Source organism: Panthera pardus, unplaced genomic scaffold (assembly GCF_024362965.1).
Source record: "Panthera pardus isolate Hobbes unplaced genomic scaffold, ASM2436296v1 HiC_scaffold_11, whole genome shotgun sequence".
Lineage (NCBI taxonomy): Eukaryota > Metazoa > Chordata > Mammalia > Carnivora > Felidae > Panthera > Panthera pardus.
In genome coordinates, this window is record NW_026526666.1 from 88,906,341 (window position 1) to 88,927,628 (window position 21,288).

General features: G+C 42.9%; 1 protein-coding gene across 2 annotated transcripts; it reads right to left on the bottom strand.

Annotated features, from left to right (window-relative positions):
• Window positions 1-615: 615 nt before the first annotated feature.
• Window positions 616-4,974, bottom strand: PNRC2 (proline rich nuclear receptor coactivator 2). Of its 2 annotated transcripts, none has more exons than XM_019461793.2 (3): window positions 4,673-4,974; window positions 2,968-3,173; window positions 616-2,696 (listed from the first exon to the last, which is right to left on the bottom strand). In XM_019461793.2, exon 3 carries the CDS (start codon window positions 2,676-2,678, stop codon window positions 2,259-2,261), a length of 420 nt encoding a protein of 139 aa, XP_019317338.1. In that variant the 5' UTR covers window positions 2,679-2,696; window positions 2,968-3,173; window positions 4,673-4,974; the 3' UTR covers window positions 616-2,258. The 2 variants fall into 2 exon arrangements, with proteins under 2 accessions (XP_019317338.1, XP_019317337.1); XM_019461792.2 differs by lacking the exon at window positions 4,673-4,974 and adding an exon at window positions 4,044-4,238.
• Window positions 4,975-21,288: the final 16,314 nt, after the last annotated feature.

A 21,288-nucleotide genomic window follows, 5' to 3' on the forward strand; every position in this document is an offset into this window, starting at 1 on the left:
GACAGTCCTTGGCACTGCCTGTAGACATTACACAGAGAATGGGGGGAAAATGGAGACTCAAATTTTTACTTCCTCCAAATCATTTATTTCCTATGGTTTGCGTGACAAAGTAATAGCCTTGCCGTGGTAACAACCTATTCTTAAACTAGTTTAAGCTACCCCTATCTCTTGGAACCTATGGAGTATTCTGATGCCTTAACCCACCCCCCCACCCCCAAAGCCTCCTGGTGGAAATTATACTTTTACATAGGAACATATGTAACCGTTCTTGTCAATTTGAGGAATGTTGTTTTCTATAAACCTCAGTCATCTTAGAATGTAGAGAAAAGGGAGAGATGCAGGGAATTAAACCTGGTTTACTCTCTTGAACTAGAATCTTAGTTTCCAGAGTATGCTGTGTCCTTTTACTGTTAGCCCTGCTTCGGGGGGGGGGGGGGGGGGGGGGGCTGGTCATAAACAGCAGGTTTAATTGTATAGCTGTTGAACTGATCCAAATGTGTCTATCAGTTGGCAGATTGGTTGCCTTGTAAAAACCAGCAGTCCTACCGTTTCTTCAGTTGGATTATGAGTGCGTTAAAAATAGTCGTAATTTTTTACAAAATACAAACCAACCACTGGGGGGGAAGAAGCAATTTTATTTTTTAATTTCATGCTTGAAATTTGCATATGTACATTAAGTACTATGTAAACTTGTCTTTAGAATACCATTATTTGATTTGGGCAATATTACCTCATCTGAATTTACTTGGAGAAATACAACTTCACCCTTCTCCTTTAAAATGTCAAAAGCTGCCAAGTTAGAATAGGGCACCTAAAATCAGAAATTTTAAATTGACTCTCCCACACACATTTGTAATTCACTATTGGGTTAATTTATATTTAGGTAAAGTATGTTATCAAGTTATGCAAGAAATTACATCTTTTACATTAAGTGGTCCCCTGGGTTGCACTTACTAGTAACAAAAAATATATATACTGGCATCATACACTAAACTATATTCATGTTATAGATTACAAAAATTATTAAAAGCCAAAATGAATCTTTAAGATTGGAGGGACCTTTTAATGGTTAATCTTTGGGCTTAAGGAGGAAAAATTAAAATAGTCCCATACTGCATTTCACATCTCTTAAAAATAGGAAGTGTTTTAGCAGCTTTAAAAACCTTTTCAGTTATATAAAACTTATTACACTAGGGTTTACTTTGAAATATAGTTTACCACCAGATCAATTATACATACACCGGCACTTTAGCACAAGGGCAAACCTTAAAAACAAATTATTTTGGACCTTTAAAATCAGGCCATAGCATAAAAAACAAGAGTCATGGTCTTACATTCAGCAAATTCATACTAAAATATTCTATTTTTATAGGATAAATGCCAACAAAACTTTACATATGCTACAAGTTTATTACATATATTTACATGGCTCTTTCCTAGGTACTTAAAACTTTCACATTATACAGCTCCCCACTTAAGTAAGCTTTGCAGGGATAACTTTTGAGACCAGATCACTGTCAGAATAGCTTATGCAGTGCTAGAATACAAAAAATGTATTCTGAAAGCTACTCAGTGACCACCAAATACTGTTTCTATAAAAACTGGTTTTGGTGCATTAGTTGGCAGACGCTTATCCACTCACTGCATGAAAGAAATGGCCATTGGCGTATGTGGTCTCATTCTAAATTAGACAGCCACGAGTGCCCTTTCTACATTCACCAGCATACAGTTTACTAAAATGCAACCATTCTCTAAGAAAAAGTCACATTTTCTTTTTGGCAGTGCATAGGATTGTTGGCATATTATTGGTTTGGGTGTTTCTAGGACTTTAAACTTTCAAATACTCAACTACTTCTTAGTCCCTGTATGTCTTAACTAGATGCTTAAAATCAGATTCACTAGCTTTCAACAGGTCAATCTAGTGATCCATGAATGATAATCTTAAATTAGTATTTTCACCCAACAGATAGGAAAAGTTGATTACCATTCCCCAAATCTAAACTTAAACCACTTAAGTTACTCAGTTGAGAACACTTAGTATCAAGTACTATGATGAATAATTTTGTTATTTTAAGTTGCACTGATCCCACCATCACATCACAGTGCACACAACACATAAAACAAGTTAAGATGAAGTCTAATTAGATTTTCTACATTCATTAGCAATTTTACACAAATAGATTAGTTCCCTAGTGAATTTGGTCTGAAACAATTGACAACTACCCTCCAATATAACTAAGTTTAAATAGTATTTTATCTTATACCTGTACTTTAAGTAAGGTTTTAAGTTGAAATGTCATTATTTCCTTATCAGAAGGATTAAAGGAAACTGGAACCCAGTGGCTTGGTGGTTTAGGGAGAACACTTGGTGATGGTGGCTCACTAAATTTGGCTCCAGCATAGTTCTGATTAGTTTGAGACTTAAAAAGTAAGCTAGAACTTGATAAGCTAGAGTTCCAGTTTTGATTATTTGGAAAATTTTTGTTCTTCCCCCCATTTTGCATGGCCTGCCGTGCAGCTGCTGAGGAGGTGTAAGTATGTCCCCTTTCTTTTTTCTTATGAACAATCTTCATCTGGGAATTCTGATCCTTGGTCTTCTGTCTATTAAGCTGTTGCTGGTTCTTACTAACATTTCTCGATTGAGGGGCTGGAATGTTATACCTCTCTCCACCACCCATCTTCAGCTTCTTTGTCACCTGTAAGTAAAGGGAAAATATTGAGCAAAATTCCAGTAAGAAAAGTTCAAAACTTTAATAAGCTTCTATAGATAAGCCTCAACTTGTAATTCCAGAAATCATTTTAAAATTGCTACTCAACTGCTTTAACCCCATCCTATGTGTGTACACACATTATATTCACAGCCTTTATCACCTTAAAAACAAGCTTCTCCACAAATCTGAATCAACAAAAACAAAAAATAAAAACAAACGGTTTAGGATGTTTGCCCCCACAACATGAGTTTTATACCTTTCAGTCTGCTTTTCGGATTGCAGGATTTCCACTACCTGTCCCCTTCCTTGCTGCCAAGCCCAGGATAATAGATGTTGCTTTCTGCCGGATCCTTTCCTTTGTCTCAATACAGAAGTTTTCATGGGCCGATCTGCTGAGTTCAGCCTAGGAGCTGAGGCCAACATCTGAGTCTCCTCAGCACACAAGTATGAGAGAAGTCCTAGCTAGAAAAGCAAAGACTAGTTCATTACTTCAACTCAAAAACACGGGGGAAAGCGATCACTTAGATTTACGGCGGAAATACAGTTAAGAACGGCTACTTCCTGAACTAACAAAGGTAGAAAATAACCTTGTAACTGTCACCATTTAAAAGCTCCTCTCAGCCTTGAGATCCAGGAAGTGGGGAATTTGGGGACGGGGGTCTGCGAGTCCCACAAATTATTTTACCTTTACTGGGGAACTTTTCTGAGTCTCACACGGATTTTGTCACCAGTATGTTCAGACTAGGGAAGCATCAGCTTTTGCAGCCATGCCAAGAAGCTGGCTTAAAAGGAGTTTCCTAAAGAGACCCATGTTTTTAAAATCCTTTCGGAAAGTTCCAATCTTGCGGGAGATCGCGTATCCGTTTTCGAAAAGCCTCCTCGCCCAACACGCCTACGTCCAGAAGTGTCTCCTTTAGTTACGAACTCTCGACTCCACCTCATCTTGAAGTTTTCCCAAGTCACAACCCAAGCCGATGTTCCCTCTGAACTATAAGACATGCCTCCTTACAGTGAGCATTAACCATTCCGAGTTTTCATTTAACACCCCAAGAAACCAAGTTCCCAAACAAATAAGCCCTCTTTTCGGAAGGCTCAGAGGCCCTTGCACACTGTTTTAACAGCCCGTGAGTCATTCACAGCGCGAGCCCGGAAAGTTCGGGCCTTCCGACGCGGCCTGGCTTCCGAGCGGCTCCCTTTCTCGAGCCCGGCCCGGGGCCCCGGTGCTCCCCGGCCGCCCGCGCCCGACCCGGTTCCCCGATCTCCCCTCCTTCCCCCAACAATGGGGAGCGCGGCCGCCAACATGGCCGCGCCCGCGGCGCCGCCGCCACTCACCGACTTCAAGCTCGGAACGGCGGCGGCGGCGGCGGCTCTTGCTCGGCGTCTAAGCCCCCCTCCCCTTCCAGGGAGAGACGAGGCGCGGGACGTACGAAACCCACGGGCACCGATGAGCTAGCTGCTGACCGCCTCAGCTTCCCGACCCGACCTCCTCCTTCCGCCTCTACCGACAAAATGGAGGAGGCGACGAGCGCCGAAGCGGGGCCGGGAGGCACCGCGGCCAATCAACACACGCCGACGCGCCGCCCGGCCAATGAGACGCGCGCCACCGCCTGTTGCTGGGGCCGGCCGGGGCGAGGGAGGCGAGCTTGTGGCCCAGGGTTTGAAATCCTCCCCGAGAGGAGCATGTCGGGAACAACTGCTGAGGCCCCGGCGGCCGCCCGCCCGCCCGCCCGCCGGTCCGTCCGTCCGCGGAGGCGCTTGCCCCTCTGCCGCCGGCCCCACTGGACGCGGCGGCGCCCGCGACCCCAGGCGCCCGTCTTGCCCGCGCGCGCTCGGCGTCTGGGAGGGGGCGTCAGCCGCCCTCGGGGCCGCAGCTTCAGCCTGGGCTACCGGCGCGCGGGCCCCGTGGCCCTGAGACCCCTGGTGGCCCAGCCTCCCACCCACGGGCGGGGGGTGCGGATTACCGAAGGGGCGTCGGTTCCCGAGGTGGGTTCGCAGTGCCGCGTAACCGGTTTTTACAGGCGGAAGATACTCAACAAAGTTGCCTCCCGAGGCCTGGCCCCTCCCCACTTTGCTCCTGACGCTCTTCTCCTTCTCCTACATCACGGGACCTTCTTTGTAGCTCCCAAAGCTTGCGGTTCTCCTGCGGGTCTCTCTCGTGTCCTCCGCCCCAGCCTCGAAACTTCCCCAAGTGGCCGCCCTTGTGAAGGCGTTTCCGACACATGCGCGGATCGAGTCCATCACTTCCTCCTTTGTGCCCCCACTGGTCCTTAACTTCAGTTAGAGCCCTTCGACGTCCCGCGCGGTAACTGCGGCTGCCTGTGTCTGAAACCCACGCACCCACCCGCCACCACGTCCTCGAAGGGCGAGGCCGGCTTTTAGTTTTCTGAACAGAGCCTCTCGAACAAGAAAACGTTGTGGCGAGAACGGGGGCTCCCTTATTCCCCTTTCTGCCCAATTGTAAGTGTGAACGGGGAGAAAAGATCTAGTTTAGGTGATGATGCCAGCGAGGTGCTGGGAAGAGGGAAAGGACAACTTCTTTGGGGTAAATGGATAAGCAACCCAAAATGAGTGTTGTAAAACAGAACGCCATGTTCTCTGTACATACGAGCATGTCCATTGCCGGGTTTATGTCCACTTTTTGTTAAGTCCCACGTAATTCGTTTTTTAGACTTCAGGTTTTCGCCGCCATCATCCCCCCACCCCCACCCCTATGTTTTTCTAGTCACGGCTCTTAAGATTTCTTAAGAAAACCTACTTAAGCTGCTGCATTTTAAAAGAGGAGTTTGTTAATCAAATTAATTTGGTGAAATACATAGAAGAGATATTTTTGAGCATGGGGCTTTCTGGTGCTAATCATATTATAGTCAAATAAGATGAATGTAATAAGCACCAGCTAGTTTACTCAAAGTGTCATCTGTTTCCTAAAAACTCAAGATGCCCGGTAATTGCCAGGCTGTATTTTAATGACTTCAAGATTTTAACTTCGAAAAAGACCCTTGCAATACACTTTTTTTAATGTAATGGTTTGTAAAGTGAACAGTCCGGTTTCAGTCTGAGCAGCTGCTTCTATTTCTTTTTTCTTCCTATCATCGAAATACCTTTCAAATTCATCCCTACTCCACTCCCACCCCTGTGCTCTTCTCTCTGCTCTCCACAGGATCTTATTACTGTTACTTAAAAAAAAAAAAAAAAAAAAAAAAAAAAAAAAAAATTAAATTCTTTGGCTCCACATTGTATTACAGAATTCAATCGCCCTGCCCTCTGATTATTACCCGTGTAGTATATTGGATTATTAAAAAAAAAAAAAAATTTTTTTTTAGAGTGTTTATTTTTTGAGAGAAAGAGATAAGAGTGTTGAACAGGGAGGTACGGAGAGAGAGGCAGACACAGAATCCGAAGCAGGCTCCAGGATCCAAGCTGTCAGCACAGAGCCCCAGGCAGGGCTCGAACTCACCAACCATGAGATCATGGCCTGGGCTGCTTCATGGACTGAGCCACCCAGGCGCCCTCTTGTGTTTTGAAAACACACACAATGTATTGGCTATTTTCCAATGTATTGGCTATTTTCTCTGCACCGCCCCCTTCCCTGTGCTACATTGTTTTTGCTTATTTGCACAAATCCTGGGGTAGGTGCTATTTTGATCTCTACTGTGCAGATGAAGAATATGAAGCCCAGGCAGTTTAGTGCTGAGACTCTGGAGCCCAGGCTCTGCGTTCCCTGCAGCATCTGTGTCTGAGTCACCTCTGTCTTTCCCGGTGCCTGAAAGGTGCTTTGCCCAGAGCAGATGCTGAGTACCTGTTGACTGGGCTGCGGGGTTGCTTGGGCAGTTGGAAGCCTCCATTTCTGCTAGGTCAGAGCCAGGCTGCCCTCAGGAGAGCGCTGCGAAAGCCTTTACCATGTCTCAGACTCCCAGCAGCCTCTCGGTATAGCTCCTGCCTCATCCTTCATCCTTAACCAAGCGCTGATTACAGCTCAGAACCAGAGAGCGGGAGCTAAAAACATAACCCATTCAGGACATCCCCTGCAGCCTCTGCCTATCCCCTGCCAGTGTTTAAAGTCAGTGCCACCAACACAATCCAATTAGTGGTTCTCAGTTCAAACAGGAAAATGGTGATACAGAGAAACAGCTCTCAGGATGTAGATCAGTCACCAACGCTGGGAGCCACATGCATAATAAGTATGTGGGTGTTTAATACAAAACATTTATTTAACCAAGATTTATCTGCTGCCTTCTTTGCAGCAGGCACTCTGCCAAGCCCTGGGGATACAAAAGTGAATGAGGCTCCATCCCAAGGGTAAAGGAACAGAAAAGGCTCTTCCCTGGACAAGTTATCAGAGAGGAAAACTGGATGTCTGGGGAGATTCATTTCCTCGGTTCTTCCCGTAAGACTCAAGGACAGACAGTGCCAATTGTAAACCCAAAAATCCACCTGCTATGGAGTGCAGGTTATAGACATTATACCCGGACCCCCTGGAATGGAGGGGAAAAGGAAGGGATTCGCACCCTCGAAGGAATCCTTTCCCAGGAGGATGCGTTTTGAATTATGTCTCAGCAGGAACCAAAATCAACAAAATCTGTGACATAAAATTTACCCACCTAATCTGTAAATAGAAGTGGGGCAAAAAGGTGTTTTGGAAAGTCTGGCTTTGTAGGATTGGCGAGTTGCAGGCTGCTACTGTATTTTAGACCCGGTGAGTGGCAGGGCAGTGAGGCAATCACCCAGGTTTGCCACACCTTTCAAACAAGTCTCTAATTGGACCCACTGGCTTTCAGGCTCATCATGTACCTCCCCGTTTGTCTATCTCAAAACAAGCTGGTTTGGTTATTTGTCTTTCTCAAGCTCACCTGTGAATTCAAAATACAACTTTGAACGCTTGCAGGCCAGTCAACTGATGGCTAATTTCAGTTAGGAGAAGTGAGTTCTTGGAACTTGCCAAAAAACCAAAGTGGAACACCTGTCTGATGTTTTGATGTCCCTTAGGGCTCTACTCTTGTTGCCAAACTGGTATCAGAACACACACCCCTCCACACACCGTGAATGCGTTTCCTGGGGAAGCATCTGCTGCGCTTCCCCGGTTGCTCACAGATTCCCAAGCTGTTGCAAATCAGTTCTCAGTCATCACAGCCATTTCAGCCGAATTACTAAATGGGGTACAGGAAGTCAATGCTAAACTCCCACACTTCCTGTGACTCTGACCCAGGGGTTCTCAGCCTCCAGGACCTTTAAGGGACTCTGATGCATGGACTCGCACCCCAGAATCAGAATCTTTGAGGATAGCTGCGTGGGTGTTCCCGCAGAGCTCAAAGAGTGGCGAATGTGCCACTCACAGATTTGCCACTGTGGCAAATAAGGATTATTTTGAACTAAAGGCACTTGAAAAACAGCAGGTGCAAGAAGGCCACTCTGACCTCTCCTCCCTTTGTCTTCCTGAAGACAGAACAGAAAATTCCCATGTGAAAGATGTCCTCCAACACCAGGAGGAAAGAAACATTCTTATCACCAGAGATGGGAGTGGAGGCCTGGAGAATTCTGTCCTAACAGATCTTGTCAAAATAACTTCCCTTCCTTTACCCTCCCCATGTATTTTAGTTACTCTTCCACGATTTATCTCTTGTTCAACCTAATGGGAAGGCATTTGGGCGTTGTCATTTCTTTGGGCCTTTATTTCCTTCTCACCTAAAATTTATATGAAATAAATCTGTGGGTTTTTCTCCTGTTAATGCCTTCTGTCATTTTAATTCTCAGGCCAGAGACCCTGAGAGGGTGGAGCTAAGGTTTTGTTTCCCCGACACAGCTGATTCCACTGTCTCACTCTGGTTGAGAACTGGTCTCGGTTTTTCCAAGAGCAGTTCCCCTGATGGGAGGGAGGTGGTTTGTATGTGTGAAGGGGACTTCCTTTGTCCTTTGTAATCCTCAAAGGCGGTGATTATACCAGACAACCACAAAAAACGAACACCCAGAGTTATTTGGATCAGCTTTTTAAAGTGTTCATCACACAGGCGGACTCCCAAGGTCTACCACCAGTTTCCTTGCTAGTCTGTTGATCCAAACTGTCCATTTCTTGCTCCACTGTGAGGTCTGAGCTCCCAGTCCTTCAGGCCAGAAGCTGTATGAACAGAAAGGTGGGCAGCAACCTTGAGAAGAACAATCCAGACAGGCTCAGACTGGCAACCAGATTGATACCAAGAAGTCTGGGACACCCAATACTATACTCACTGGAAAAAAAAAACACTGGAATATGGGAGCCATCGAATTCTATGTAAGACCATGACTATACCTGTCTCCCAATTATTCACACCTATGATATGAAGAAGAGACACACTATCAAGAAGAAGAAGAGGAAGAAGAAGAAGAAGAAGAAGAAGAAGAAGAAGAAGAAGAAAAGAAGAAAAGGAGAAGAAGGAGGAGGAAGAAGAAGAAATAGAAAAGGAAGAGGAGGAAGGGGAAGAAGAAGAAGAAGGAGAAGAAGAAGAAGAAGAAGAAGAAGAAGAAGAAGAAGAAGAAGAAAAGAAGAAGAAGAAGAAAGAAAAGGAGAAGAAGAGACACACTGTCCTTAGGTATCATGGAAGGCTCTAAAGAGAATCTGGTGAGATAGGAAACCACTCAAGCTCCTGCCATGTTTGTTCAGCTCGACAGTCTCTGAATTTCCGTGGATGTTTTTGTCTTCCCGCTTTCTACTTTGTGTTGCCTTGTATTACAGCACCTATAGCCTTTTGAACACGTTCCAAATCTACACTATCAAAGTTTTTTCGCATACATTATCTCACTCAGTCTCGGCCTTAGCGCGACAGGATAGGCATTATTACCATTCTATAGGTGAAGAAACCGAGGCTCTGAGAGACTGGTTCAAGTCTGCAATAGACATCCACCTTAAACATTTTTGTCAGAGTGTGTCTTGTTACGTAAGTAACATGTATTAACCGTAGAAGGCAGATCAACAACGACAAAATCACTCAACATCTTACCTCCCAGAGGTAACCACTGTTAAGGTTTTGAGGGAATGTCCTTCCAGTCTTTTTTCCATACTGAGAGGCAGTGTGCAGAAGAGCACAGACGCCACAGCCTGCCCGCAGTCTCCGCTCTGCAGCTTTTCAACCTCTCTGTTTTAGTTTCTTCACCTGTAAAATGGGGATAATCACAACACCTAATAGTGTGAGGATTGAACAAATCAACATATTGGAAGTACTCAGAACAATGCCTGAAATCAACAATTTTGAAGTACTTAGCTTCCAATTACTGATCTTTGTGGGTTTTTTCTCTTCATAAAAATGGTAATGAATGGTATATTTTCTTTTTCATGTTAAAAAAATTTTTTAATGTTTATTTATTATTGAGAGACAGAGAATGAGCATGGGAGGGGCAGAGAGAGGAGGAGACACAGAATCTGAAGCGGGCCCCAGGCTCTGAGCTGTCAGCACAGAGCCCAATGCGGGGGCTCAAACTCACAAACCGCGAGATCATGACCTGAGCCAAAGTCGGATGCTTAACCAACTCAGCCACCCAGGCACCCCTTAAACCTCCTTTTAAACTCAATACATTGTGATGGGGTGCCTGAGTGTCTCAGTCGGTTAAGCATCCAACTTCAGCTCAGGTCATGATCTTGCAGTCCATGAGTTCGAGCCCTGTGTTGGGCTCTGTGCTGACAGCTTGGAGCCTGGGGCCTGCTTCCGATTCTGTGTCTCCCTCTCTCTCTGCTCCTCCCCCACTTGCACTCTCTCTCTCTCAAAAATAAATAAACATTAAAAAAAAATAAACTCAATATATTGTGAACCTGTTTCTGTGTATGTATACGTACCTAGATCATTAACAGTATTTTATATTATGACCGTGTTATGAATGTCACCATCCCCTACTGTCATTTCCAATTTTTTGCTATTATATGCTGATCTGAATGTCCCTGTAGATACATCTTCATTTTGTTAAATAAATTTCCTTTAAATACATTGTAGAGGTGAAATTACTACAGTAAATATCTAGGTAAGACTTCTGACTTACCCCCCCACCATCAGGGCGTTAAAATCCAGTCTCCGGCTTCTGGCCTTAAGGATGCTATACTCCCACCCGGTTATTTATGACTGCTTCTCTGACATCGGATCTGAAAGAGGAGTTGGTGAATTTACATAGAAAAGAAATAGTCAAAAGAATTTTTAAGGTTTTTAATTTAATTAATTTATTTTTTTTAACGTTTATTCATTTTTGAGAGACAGAGAGAGTGACAGATCGTGAGCAGGGGAGAGGCAGAGAGAGGGAGACACAGAATCCGAAGCAGGCTCCAGGCTCTGAGCTGTCAGCACAGAGCCCGACGCGGGGCTCAAACCCACAAACTGTGAGATCGTGACCTGAGCCAAAGTCAGACACTTAACTTACTGAGCCACCCAAGTGCCCCAAAAGTTTTTTTAAAAGACCACAGGTTATGTATTGCCCCCAATTTTAAGAACTATGCGTGTGGGACGTCTTTCTATAAGGGGACTTGATACTAATAAGAAGTACTTATTCATCATAGGTGACAACCTCCATAGCTGTCAGTCCGGCAGTTAATGAGCCACAAACATCTGGACTTTTCCGCTGACTCAGGCAGGCCAGTGTTTGTCCTCTAGCTGATTGCAGAGACTGTGAGTCAAGCCACCATGGCACAAGAGCCATGTTTTGCCACAACAGTAAAAGGCACACAGACTGACATAGTTTTAATAGATGATTAAAAGTGTTGAGCCTGCTTGACACCAATGGGACGCCTCCCACTCCTGAGAATAGCAGACATCAAGGGAGCCTCCGTTAAACCCACATTAATCCACCCACGAGGAGAAGTAACCTGCCTAAGGACAATCCGATCTCTTGACTCTGGTTCACCATGGATGAATTTTTGTATCATCTCCCTGCCTGTAACTGATATATCGTTATTTTATTTTGTTATAACTGTTACCTTTTAGAATTCAGGAATATTCAAGGATTTTCTTTTGCATTCCCTAAAGGTGCTCCTCGTTAGCAGTAAGTATTGACCACTTTACTATGAGCAAGACACCGCACTGAGCGATTTATGTGCGTTATCTTGTTTGCTTCTCCCTGCAACTCTACTGAGGTCAGTAGTATTTTTATCCCCATTTAACAGATGAGAAAACTGAGGCCTGGAGAAATAGGTTAAGTGATTTGCCCAAAGTCACACACTCAGAACTCAAACCTGGGTGAGTGTGATACCAAAACCTCTGCTTGTAGCCACTCTGCTATGCTGGCACAGTCTTCAGAGCCCATATCTCTAGGAGGATCTCAGAATACAGCTTGCTGTAGAATAAGAGGTAGCCACTCTTCTGAGTCCAGGCTATCATCAGCCCAGTAAACTTGCACATCTATTCTTAACTCCTTTTGGAAAGAAAGCAAAGAAAAAACAGAGTATTTATATATTCCTCAATATATGGAGTTGTTTTCAAAGGCATCCTGCCCATGAGGGGGCATCCTTCCATGAAAGGATACTGCTAAGAGGCAGAAGCTGAAGGAGCTTCTGCAGCAGTGAGGGCCTAAGGAGGAACACAGCCCACCGTAGAGAAATGGCAACCAGGTGAACTCATGAGGAGGAGTTGGTGAAGAGCCCCCCAAAGTGCCCATGATAGAAAGAGGCAGCTTTAGATATCCATCAAGCTAGGAAACCATAAAGCCATCTGACCAGATTTTCGGTCCAGAAGGAAATTTCTTGCTCTCCTTTACCCTTCTTCCCTGACTGCAATCCCAGAGATGTCAGGGATCTGGCAGTTAGCCAGCTGCAGAAGGCCGAGGAAGGAAAGACAGAGCATTCAACTGTCAATCAAGCTCAGAGTTCTGATTATTCCCTGGGCTGACCAATTTTAATTACTGAATCAAAATTGAATTTAAAATTTAAAATGACCGCTGAATTCTATTACCCAAAAGAAAGAGTGACAATGAAAAGATCAACTAGTGTCACACACACAACATCCAATCAGACATCTGATTGATCAACATTAGACAGCCAATAGGGCCATCAGGAACATACTGGTTGAATGTCAGCCCTCCCTAGCAGTAAGCAAAAAGGTCACCTTGCCATGGAAATGGATGTTTTGCCCATTGGCTGGAGAAGAATTATCAGCCTTGAGTATATTTAAAGGAAGAATAAGTTTGGGATGCCTGGCTGGCTCAGTCGGTAGAGCACGCAACTCTTGATGTCCAGGTTGTGAGTTTAAGCCCCACACTGCATGTCGAGATCACTTAAAAAATAAAATCTTGGAGAAGGAGGAGGAAGAGGGGTGGGGAGGGAGGAAGGAGGAGGAAAAGAGGGAGGAGGAGGAGGAGGAGGAGGGGAAAAAGAAGTTGTTTATGCAACTAGTCGCAGACCATTAAATGTATGAACCAAAAACTGATAGAACTGAAGGGAGAAATAGACAGTTCCACAGTAATAGTTTAAGACTTCAACACCACACGCTCAATAATGGATAGAACAACCAGAAAGAAAGATGAGTAAAGAAATAGAAGATTTGAACAACATAATAAATGAACTAGAGCTAATAAATATGTAGAGAATACTCGACCCAACAACTAATAGCATGCACTTTCTTCCCAAATGCACGTGGGACAAACACTTCTCAAATGCACATTCTCCAGGATAGATCACCTTTTAGGTGACAAATTAAATCTCAATAGACTTAACAACCTAGGCATCCTTCCAAGTGTCTTCTTGGACCATAGCAGGATGAAGTTAGAAGTTAATTACAGAAGAAAACTGGAAAATTCTCAAAACTATAAAAATTAAACTAAACAATACACTCTTTTTCTTAGCAAATGCAAATTTTATTTCAACTGTACATAACAGATGTCTTTATTTATTTTTATTTTTTTTATTTTAATGTTTGTTTATTTATTTTTCGAGAGAGAGATGGAGACAGAGAGACAGAGACTGAGCAGGGAAGGAGCAGAGAGAGAGGGAAACACAGGCTCCAGGCTCTGAGCTGTCAGCACACAGCCCAATGCGGGGCTCGAAACCACAACCTGTGAGATCATGACCTGAGCCGAAGTCTGACGCCCAACCGACTAAGCCACCCAGGTGCCCCCAGATGTCTTTTTTTAAATAAAACAAACACTTTATTGCCATATGCAACCACAAACAATAATATGCATACTTTACAATACTGTACAATGCGACATTTAGGTATACATCCAACTGAATCTTCAAACGGCAGTCACCCACTAAAAACGACTCTCCCATTCACAGATAAAAAGCACAATATATAGATTTTTTTCAAGGTCTTATGCCATATATTTTGGCAATTTCATGAAAAACACATAATTAATAGTTTATATACTGGGGCAAGTGTAAATTCAATGGCAACACCATGTAGGTCCCCCACAAAAGGCCCAGAGACGGCTTACACCTCCCTTCTGGTTCAGGGTCTTCACCCTCTCACTACAACACTAACTGTGCATGCGGCCATGACAGATAAACAACACACTCTCAAACAACCAATGGGTCAAAAGATATATCACAAGGGAAATTATAAGATACTAGTTGAGTAAAAATGAAAGTACAACCTACCCAGACTTTGGGGACCCAGTGAAAGCAGTGCTAAGGTGGAAATGTTTAGATATAAACACATTAAAAAAAAGACATATCTCAAACCAACCACCTAACTTTACAACTTAAGGAAATAGAGAAGGACAAACTTAATGCACACCTAGCAGAAGAAAGGAAATAATAAAGATTAGAACAGAGATAAGTGAAATAGAGAATTAAAAAAAAAGAGAGAAAACCAATGAAACCAAAAGTTGTTTCTTTGAAAAAAATCAACAAAATTGACAAACCTTTAACTAGATTGACTACAAAAACCCCTCAAATTACTAAAATCAGGAATGAAAGTGGAGATGTCACTACCAATTTTACAAAAGTAAAAAGATTATAAGAGAGTGCTATGAACAATTGTACCCCCCAAAATTGTATCACCTAGATGAAATGGAAACATTCCTAGAAACACAAAACCTACCAAGCCTAAATCATGAAGACAGAAAATCGGATTAGACCTGTAACTAGTAAGGTGATTTAATCAGAAGATTGAATCTCCTGAGAAAGAAAAGCCCTCCACCTAATGGCTTCACTGGTAAATTCTACCAATATTCAAGAACCAATATTAAAAAAAAAAAAAAAAAAAAATGAAGAAGAGGGAAGAAATCCTAACTCATCCCATAATACCCTGATACCAAATCCAGACAAAGACACAGCAGGAAAGGAGAACGACAGACCAATTTCCCTTATAAACGTTACTACAAAAATCCTCAACAAAATACTATCAAACTGAATTCAATAACATAGTGAAGCAATTATACACCATGACCAAGTGGAATTTATTCCTGGAATGTAAGGATGGTTTGACATACAAACATCAATGTAATACACCACATTCACAGAATGAAGGATAAAACATATGATCATCTCAATTGATGCAGAAAAAACATTTGACAAAATTCAACACTTTTTCATGATGAAAACCCTCAACAAACTAGGAATAGAAATAAACTGCTTTTAACATAATAAAAGCCATATCTGAAAAACCCACAACAAACATCATATTCAATGTGAAAGACTGAAAACTTTCCCTCTAAGAGCAGGAACGAGGCAAAAACACTCTTTCACCATTTCTTTTCAACACAGTGCTGGGAGTTCCAAACAGAGGAATTAGGCAAGAAAAATAAATAAAAGGCATCTAAATTGGAAAGGAAGAGGTAAAATTATCTCTGCTCACAGATGATGTGATCTTTTTCTTAAAGTTTACTTAGTTACTTTTGAGAGACAGAGAGAGAGAGAGAGAGTGAGTAGGGGAGGGGCAGAGAGAGGGAGAGAGAGAATCCCAAGCAGGGCTTGTACCAACACAGGGTACAATCCCATGAACTGTGAGATCATAACCTGAGCCAAAATCAAGAGTTGCACACTTAACCAACTGAACCACCCAGGCACCCCTGATATGATCTTATATATAGAAAACCTTATGGGTTCTACCAAAAGACTATTAGAACTAAGAAATAAATTTAGCAAAGAAGCAGGATACGAGGTCAACACTCAAAAATCAATTGCATTTCTATATAGTAACAATGAAAATATGAAAAGAAAATTAAGAAAGCACCTCCATTTATATAGCATCAAAAAGAATGAAATACTTAGTAATTAAGTTAACCAAGGAGGTGAAAGAGTTGTACAATGAAAACTACAAAACATTGCTAGAGGAAATTAAAGAAGACATAACTGAATGAAAGATATCAATACTCATAGATTGAAAGATTTAATGTTGCTAAGATGTCGGTACTGCCCAAGTGATCTACAGATTCAATACAATTGTTATCAAATTCCCAACGATATATTTTCTCAGAAATGGAAAAATCCATCCTAAAACTTATGTGGAATTTCAAAACAAACAAACAAACAAACAAACAAACAAACAAACCCAAATAGCTAAAACAATCTTTCAAGAAGGACAGAAGAACAAAGTTGGAGGTCTCACACTTCCTGATTTCAAAACTTACCACAAATCTACAGGAATCAAGACAAAATGATGCCAGCACAAAGATAGATATGCAGGTCAATGGACTAGAATAGACAGCCCAGAAGTAAATCCTTCTGTATATGGTCAAATGATTTTTCAACAAGGGTACCAAGGACATTCATCAGGGAAAGGACAGTCTTTTCCACACACGGTTCTGGGAAAACTGGAGATCCACCTGCAAGAGAATGAAGTTGGACTCAAATCTTATACCAGAGACCAAAAAAATAGCCACAAATGGATAAAGACCGAAATAAACATGAGAGCTGAAACTTGGGATAAAAGCTTTACCACATTAGATTTGGCAATAATTTATTGGATTCTGACACCAAAGGCACAGACAACAAAAGAAAATATAGGCAAATTGGATTTTATGAAAACTAAAAATTCTTGTGCATCCAAGGACACTAACAACAGAATGAAAAGGCAATCTGTGGATTGGGAGAAAATATTTGAAAACCGTATATCTTTTAAGGGCTTCATAGCTAGAATATATAAAGAACTCCTAAAAATCAACAACCACAAAACAACCCAGTTCAAAAATGGGCGAAAGGCTTGAATAGATATTTCTCCAAAGAAGATCTAGAAATGGCAAATAAGTACATGAAAAGATGCTCAGCATAACTGATCATTAGGGAAATACCTAACTCCACAACCATTAGGATGACTGTCATAAAAACAAAAACAAAAGACACAAAATGTCAACTTTTGGCAAGAATGTGGTAACACTGTAACCTCTGTGCATTGTTAGGGGGAATGTAAATTGCTATGGCCACTGTGGAAAACCATATGGTCGTTCCTGAAAAAAATTAAAAATAGAATTACCTTATGAACCACCAATTCCTGTGCTGGGTATATACCCAAAAGAATTGAAAGTGGGGTGTTGAACAGATATTTGTTCACAGCAGCTTATTCACAACAGCTTAATCATGGAAGCAACCGAATATACACGGACAAGTGAATGGATAAGCAAAATGTAGTATATACGTACAATGTAGTATTATTCAGTCCATCAGCCTTGAGGACATGACATTAAGTGAAATAAGCCAATCACCAAAAGATAAATACTGTGTGATTCCACTTACACGCAGTTCCTTGAGTAGTCAAAATCACAGAGAGAAAATAGAACGGTGCTTTCCAGGGACTCAGGGGCTGTGGGGGTTTGGGGGAGGGGCAGGAATGGGAAGTTACTGTTTAATGGGTATAGACTTTCAGTTTTACGAGATCAAAAAGTTCTGGAGGCGAGTGGAGCTGATGGTTGCACAACAATATGAATGTACTTAATCACTGGACTGCACACCTTTTTTTGATTAAATTGGTAAATTGTATGCCATATGCATTTTAATTGGCATTAAAATTGACAAACGCTGAATTGACAAGAGAGTGAAATAAAGATACTTCTTTGCTGTTGTTTGTTTTTAAATTTTATTTATCTAAGTAATCTCTACCCCCAACACAGGGCTCGAACTCACGACCCTGAGATCAAGAGTCCCACGCTTTTCCTACTGAACCAGTCCGGTGCCCCAATATTTCTTTATACCACGAATCTTTTTCAACATACCATCATACTTGCTAGACATATGTGGGGTCTGAGGTAGGGATACAAACAGACACCCACATGTATTTGTCTAAATATTTAATTGGGGCAAACTAAATGAAAGTTGTTCTATATTCCTACTTCGTCAAATTGTCATTCAACTCCTGGCTGATAGAATTAGGTTTATTCGGACATTCTGGTTCACATTTCTGGATCCATTTTGAGACAGGGTGCTAATCGCCTGCTTGTGTACGTCATTGATAACAATGATTTCTTGCAATTTGATTTCGAGATTTCATTTTTACCTCTTATTCAATACATTTATTTTATGTGTGTCTGCGATGGGGCCCTGTCAATCGTCAGGCCCAAAGCAAGGGCCTCTCTTGCCTGAAATAGGAGGTAATGTATCTGCTGATCTATCCCTAGAATCTGGGAGGAATGAAGGCAAGATCTGGTGGCGTATCCAATGGTCCTGTGACCGCTGTGTCCATCAGAAGCAGTGGACACATAAGGGCCTTGCATTGCCTTTTCGCTCTGTTGATAGTGAGTGTCCTTTGATGCACAAAAGTATTTAATTTTCATGAAATCCAATGTGCCCATCTTTTCTTTTGTTGTCTGTGTCTTTCTGGTGTCAGAATCCAATAAATCATTGCCAAGTGTAAATCGGTAAAGCTTTTATCCCAAGTTTTCCTAAAAGTTTCAGCTCTCACGTTTAGATCTTTCTCCGTTTGTGGTTATTTTTTGTCTAAGGTATAAGATTTGAGTCCAACTTCATTCTCTTGCAGGTGGGTCTCCAGTTTTCCCAGAGCATGTGTGGAAAAGACTGTCCTTTCCCTGCCGAATCGCGTGGGCACCCTTGTTGAAAACCATTTGACCATATACGCGAGGATTTACTTCTGGGCTGTCTGTTCTATTCCATTGACCTGCATATCTATCTTTATGCCGGCATCATATATTTTGCTTCCTGTAGATTTGTGGTAAGTTTTGAAATCAGGAAGCGTGAGACCTCCGACTTTGTTCTTCTGTTTTCAAATTTGTTTTGGCTATTCGGAGTCCCTAACGCCTCATCACTTTTGCTATGTTCTGTTTGTTGGAAGCTAGCCCCTGAGTCTGGCCCACAATCAAGAAGGGATTACACAAAGGCTGTGAATACCAGGAGGCAAAGATTACTGGGAGCCATTTTAGGGGCTACCTACCACAATAGCTAACATTTATTAAGGACTTAATACGTAAGCAATACGTATATATAGTCATTTAATCCTGAAAATAACCCTGGGAATCTGGAGCTATTATTACACCTAAATTTTACTAGAAAGAACTGAGGTTTAAAGAGATTAAATTATTGGGGCATCTGGGTGGCTCAGTCGGTTAAGTATTCGACTTCGGCTCAGGTCACGATCTCATGGTTTGTGAGTTCGAGCCCCAGGTAGTGAGTTCGAGCTGTGCTGACAGCATGGGGCCTGGAGCCTGCATCAGATTCTGTGTCTCCCTCTCTCTCCGCTCCTCACGCTCTGTCTCTCTGTCTCTCAAAAAGCGAATAAACATTTTAAAAATGTTTAAAAGAGAGAGACTAAATTATTTTACCAATGGTCCCACAGCTACAAATGCTGGAGTTGGGATCCAGACCCAACCTGTCTAAATCCAAAGCTGTACTTTTAAGAGCTGTATGAACCACGGACACTTGGCTGCCTCAATATTTCAGATGCATGTAAAATGTTATTAGTTATAATTCAGAGCTTACATCTATGACTGGCCAAATCTCAGATGACTGCTCATGAGTAAAATAAGCTATTTCAGCTGTGTTTGGCACTAGTCAAATGAGTTTGAGAAATTCTTCTATTTTGGTTCCACGTCAACTTCTTACGGAAATTTGCCACCCACTGTGGAAAAGGAAGGACAAAGTCACTAACTGGAGCATGTTGAAGAATTTCCCTTCTGCCTACCCTGAAGCCTGTTTAGGTTCTCCAGGCTTCTAAAAGAAGGACCTCAGCTAAGGGAAGCTTCGGGACCCGATTTCAGGGGCAGCTGCCTCATAACATCGAATTTCTCTTGAACTTCCCCCGGTTTCTGGGTCAGGTCACACACAAGAGAACTTTGTGAAAACAAGTCTCCACAGAACTTCTTGGCCTGAGAGAATTCTGCTTTCAAAGGACCCCACCCCACCTCCTCCCCAGTCGGATTCCGCCACTTGGGACCAAAGGCCTCTTTCCCAGCCTGGGGAACGCCTCAGGGAGTGTCTGAAGGAGTCACAAAGACTCTTTGCTTCTCTTTCTCCCCTTCTTTTGTGATTACATCTGCAAACTCTGAGAAGGAAAGCACTGGGTTGTGTTTTAAAGCCCGGGATAAAAATCTTGGGCTAAAAGTGGGCTCGGAAATGTTGAGAGGGTTTTTCGAAGGTGTGCTTGTTCTCGTTACGTTTCTATGAGCGGATATAATTGCCTTCACGGTTCAGCTTAAAAGGGGAATCCACACTGCCCACGTTTTTATCTCAGAGCCCCAGTTCAGTCCCTGGAGCTGGGTTGGGTGCTGTGCAGGTGCAGAGACGAATTCTGGGTCTTACCTTTAAGAAGCCTTGCCAGTAGGACCCAGACTCGGGAGCAACTGTGTCTACGGTGGGGCAGAGCATGCCAAGGGCCACAAGGGAGCTGCAGACACCATACAGCGGGCTCCTCACCTTTGCACGAGGTGCCACTTTTGTTTACCTTGTGAAGCTCTCCTTGAGTTTCACCCACCCCAGCTGGGTCAGCACAATGTTAAGAACACAAGCTTTGGACGGAGCGCCTGGGTGGCTCAGTGGGGTAAGCGTCCAACTTCAGCTCAGGTCATGATCTTGTAGTGCGTGAGTTCGAGCCCTGCATCGGGGTCTGTGCTGACAGCTCAGAGCCTGGACCCTGCTTTGGATTCTGTCTCTCTCTCTCTCTCTCTCTCTCTCTCTCCCCTTCCCCCGGCTCATGCTCTCTCTCTCTCTCTTTCTCCCTCAAAAATAAATAAATATTAAAAGAAAGAAAGAAAGAACACAAGCTCTAGAGCTAGACAATCTGCATTTGAATCCCAGCTCTGCTGTCCAGAGGATGCATAACCTTGGGCAAATTATTCAACGTCAATGAGGTCAGTTTCCTCATTGGTAAAATGGAGACAATATTCTCTATCTCACTGACTGGTTGTGGTGGTCCATTTAAACTGCTCTGCGTTGGGGCGCCTGGGCGGCTCAGTTGGTTGGGTGGCCGACTGCGGCTCAGGTCACGATCTCGCCGTCTGTGAGTTCGAGCTGTGCTGACAGCTCAGAGCCTGGAGCCTGCTTCCGATTCTGTGCCTCCCTCTCTCTCTCTGCCCCTTCCCTGCTTGGTCTCTGTGTGTCTCTCTCTCAAAAAAATTAATAAACATTTAAAAAATTTTAAACGGCTCTGCGCCAGGATGTGCAGAACATTCAAGAAATGTCAGCAGTTATGGCTTGTCCGTTTCATAAACGAGGAGGCTGAGCTTTAAACTGACCTGCCCAGAATCATTCAGC

Bases quoted from the DNA above. Each gene is read 5' to 3' on its own strand.
- PNRC2 (XM_019461793.2), bottom strand. From the start codon at position 2,678: ATGGGTGGTGGAGAGAGGTATAACATTCCAGCCCCTCAATCGAGAAAT.